Genomic DNA, 4345 nt, shown 5'->3' with positions numbered 1-4345 from the left:
CATAAAGTCAATTTTTTCCACTTCTTCTGTGTTAGGGTGTTCAAATACTTCTGTTGTAAGATCATTGGGTTCTGGTGTTTTCATGTTGTTTTTCAGATTATTGGGTGAATTCTTGCCTTGGCGCCTGCCCATCTCCTCCTATTGAACCTATCTAATGGGTCTTTTAAAACCGGATCAGGTTTCCCTGCTGGCCAAGGGCTCCGCTTACAAAATGCCCTCGCTCTGTTTCCTAGTTCCTGCCCCAGGCCAAGAACCCCCTCACCCCTCTGAAGGGTCTTCAGGAACAGGAACAGGCTCCCCATTTGCCAGTGATCTCACCAACAAAAGGCCTACCTCTTTGATTTAATTGTAGTGGGGCGATCTACTCTCGTTATTGCGCACCGTCCCGCCGCTTGCGTCTACCGCCATGCCGGTCCCCGCTGCTTGCGTCTGCCACCGCGCCGGTCCCCCAAAGCCTATTCCTAATTGCCGAGCCTCTCCGCCGCAGCTGCACCGCGCCTCTCTACTGTGTTTGCGAGCCTGCGGGCCTCTTCCGCTGCGTTTCTATGAAGAGGCCTGAAACAAGGGCTTTCCCACTGTTCTTGCTTCTTTGAACAGAAGTCCAGATGTGGCAAAGCAGCTATTTTTTAGCTGGCAGCTCACATCCTGCTGCTTCAGTGGTCTGGGCAGGAGTGCTCGATGTTAGTTTTTAAATGTTTTCCATTATTCTGTTGATTTATTGAACTATATAAATTGGCTTTCTGATGATGAGCAGCCCTTAATCATCAGGAACATTGAGGCTTATGTGACATGAAAGCAGGTCTGTTTGAGAGAGTAGTGGGGGAGTCAGTGAGTAAGGTATGATGATATGTATACATGAAAATATTTACACATCTGCCCATGGATTGTACACTATCTAAAAATTAGTAATGTTATTGTATATACTAATGCAATGATAGACAATATTCCAACATTCCAGCTGTTTCTGGCTCCTGTCTTTGAGGGGGGACTTTTTAAAGCCTGCTGCATGTGAAGTGGAACTTGAAACTACGTTTTTCTAAATGTTCATCTTAAAGGTCCCTCCTGGTGGGCCTAGGAGCATCGTGTAAGAGATTAAGTATACTCCTGTGAAGTGTTTTGGTTTTTACTTAACTTTTTTATTTTATGTGTATGAATGTTTTGTCTGTATGTTGTGTAATTTTACACCACGTGTGCCTGGTGCCCACAAAAGCCTTCATTGGATCCTGTAAAAGTAGAGTTACAGATGCCTGTGAGCCACCACATGGTTGCTGAGAACTAAACCTGCAGCCTCTTCAAGAACAGGGAGAGACATCTCTCCAGCCACACCTTGTACACCCTTTAGAGAGTGATGTTAAATGTTTATGGGCTCTATGAGCAGGCCATCAAGAAGGGACATCTCTCCAGCCACACCTTGTAGACCCTAAGTATTTGTGGTCTCTGTGAGTAGGCCATCAAGAAGGGACATCTTTCCAGCCACACCTTGTAGACCCTAAGTGTCTGTGAGCTCTGTGGGCAGGCCATCAAGCACTTTGAAAATTCAAGTGCATCACTTTTTGTTGTTGTTAAACCACAATGAAGGTGATGAACACTCAAAGATCCCAATTTTGTCATTATTTTTGTTATTTGTGCCTCAGAGGTTGTCTGTGACTGTGTGGAGGTGCCCCACACCTAGAGATGGCTGTTGAAACCGGACATAGAACAAGGTTTACTATTCACTAGAATGTTTTCTGACATGCTGTTTGACTTTCACCAGAATGCTGCTCACCACAGCTACAGGCTGACTTCTCGTGATCAGCATCACTCCCTCTCCTGGCTGGTGAGAGCATGGACACTAATGTTAAGAGCCTAGGGAGAACTGTACACATAGCCCTAAATTAAATCTCCAGCACCACCAAGCATGCAAGACAAATCCCAACCAAGCAGGGAGGGAAGTTAACTTGTTGCATTTTCTTTAAACTTGCCCCTCGCCCAAGCTTCTGCCATATCTGCTGTCTCTCCATCTCCCTGGTGTCCGTGGACGTTTTAGTTGAGCTGCAGGGTTTTGTTAGTTGTGATTGGCAGAGATCATTATAATCTGTTTAGGAGTGGTGAAGGCGTTGGTACAGGCTAATCGCTTAAGTGATATGTATGTATGGCCTTGCCACACCGTAAACTAAAGCTCATATGTAAACTCTAGACCCTGTGCCATGGTGGCCCCTGACACTGAGCTCATCTGTGAAATCATGTTAGTGGCAGAAGGGTTTGTGGACGCGCGAGCATTGGCCCGGAAGTTCATTTCCTTGTACACACTCTGTGAGGAGCTCCTGTCCAAGCAGGTGAGAACTCTTTGGTTACTATTATTTGGGTTTATATTACATTGAAATAGGTTTTCAAAAATATGGATGCTAAATAATTTAACATTAAAATGACACTTAGACAATTCTAAAGATTTCATGTTCCAAAATATCTGTTTTCCAAATCTTATTTTTTTCCTGAAACTAAATTTAAGACACCTTTGTGTGTAACGTTTTACTTGTACTCCATATTAATTTTTATCATTAGGTTATGGAAGCTTTTTCTACGCATCATGGCTGCTGCATTTATAAAGGGAATTTCATGTTGCCTTCACTTCCTGTAGGAGAGAAGGCAGAAGGGTTTATAAAAGAAAGATGAAGTTGGTTCTTGAAAATATTCTAGAAATATTGGTTTTCCTCATCCGTTGCTAACCCCTTGTTTAGAGAAGTGGGGCTTTGTTTATTTATCCTAATCTTGGAAGCAGGTTAAGCTCACATCCTTTCTCCTCTTGTTGCTTGCTTTGCCCAAGTTTGTGAAGTCCATGCAGCACAAGCAAGCATGTGCTGCCTGCAGTCCCTTCTGTTTAGCTCTGTTTAGCTTTGGACTTGGGTCTTGCACTGACTCCCTGGGAAGTTAGGCTGCAGCTGGTGCACAACAGGTAACAGGGCTGTTAACACATAGATGCTTGTGCTGCCCCACATCAGGGTGAGCTGTTGTGGAGTCCAAGAGATGAGATTATACTGTCATTTCAGGGTAGGCGTTTGGGAAGGGAACTTTAATATTTAACAGTGTGGGAAAGTGCTGTATCACACTGCTGTATGCAAAAGCAGCACACTACGTTGGGTATGACCTCAGCTGCTGTGTTTTCTACACATAAAATGACTGGGAAAATACAATTTCTAACACATTTTACTGCAGGCTAAGATTATTAGCATTTTCATTTTCTTTTATAGTCTGAAGTGTCCTTTAAAGTTCCACTTAAATTTTATAATGAGGAACTACACTTCCCATGGAAAATGAAATTGTTATTGTATTCAGTGCCGTAGTAATATGCTAACATTTAGTGACCATCCACTACAGCCAAGTAGTACGATTATTGACAACAGTGGCAGAGGGGTGAAACACCAAAGAAATGAAGCAAACACCCATGTGTTCTACACTAAGGAACCCGGAGGTCAAACCGCATGAAGTAAACACTGGGAGAAAGCAGGGAGGGGAAGCCCATCAGGGTTCTTGGGAAGGAAGGGCTACGGTAGACACAGCTTCCTGCGCCTCTTCCTTGCTCAGTCTCCTGAGCAGAGGATCACAGGTGCCTACAGCCTCACCCAGCTGCATGAATTGTGTTTTACAATCTCCTCAAGCTTACCAGTCGGCGGGTTATACTCCTGTTGTTAGATGTGGAAGGTTCGTGAAACAACTTAAGTTCCGAGCGAACACGTGGAAAGCTGCTATAAACTGAGCTCACTCTCTAAGAGGAGGGCATGGAGCTGGGGTCAGGAGGCGGGGTGATGGGGTCAGGAGGCGGGTGCTGGGGTCAGGAGGCGGGGTGCTGAGGGTCAGGCAGGACAGAGGTGAGTTCTTTTTTGAGGGCAGGAGAAAAAGAAAGTGTGACCAAGTAAAGAGAACTAGGCTAACATGTTAGCACATCTTAGGGACATTTCTGAGGCACAAGAGGAATTCGAAGAATCAGAGAACGTTCCTGAGCAAAGGAGTAACATTGGAAGAGAGAAGAAATGAAAAGGAAGATAGCTTTCTAGAACCAGTGTTTATTGGATATTACTGCAGTAGTCATCGCAATATTTAAATATCCAGGCTTCCCCAAGAACCGAATCTGCAAACTTGCTGCTGCATCCTCTCCTCTGGCATCATTTCTGCAAGGATTTGGCCATGACCCAGTCTTTGTGCCTGGCAGACCTGCTAGTCCCTTTTTTCTTTTCCTTCTCCAGCCCTGCTCTGTTTTTGTACTTTTAACTTCCGGGTGATCACTACCATGACCTGTGACAAAAAAAAAAAAAATATTTTTCTGTTGTGAGTCTTCATGAGTTCATTCGGGTATGTGTACCCCAAACAC

At 44.4% G+C, this 4345-nt stretch overlaps 1 protein-coding gene across 1 annotated transcript in view; it reads left to right on the top strand.

Moving 5' to 3' along the window:
• Dnah11 (dynein axonemal heavy chain 11) overlaps positions 1–4345 on the top strand; it is a 331250-nt gene that overhangs the window by 148117 nt on the left and 178788 nt on the right. Inside the window, exon 36 of the mRNA XM_026781665.1 lies at positions 2177–2315. Within this exon, the coding sequence (XP_026637466.1) occupies positions 2177–2315 (139 nt within the window). The remainder of the gene's footprint in view (positions 1–2176; positions 2316–4345) is intronic.

The sequence above is a fragment of the Microtus ochrogaster genome, chromosome 1, assembly GCF_000317375.1.
Source record: "Microtus ochrogaster isolate Prairie Vole_2 chromosome 1, MicOch1.0, whole genome shotgun sequence".
NCBI classification, from domain to species: Eukaryota; Metazoa; Chordata; class Mammalia; order Rodentia; family Cricetidae; genus Microtus; species Microtus ochrogaster.
This window is presented reverse-complemented; position numbering and strand designations above follow the sequence as displayed.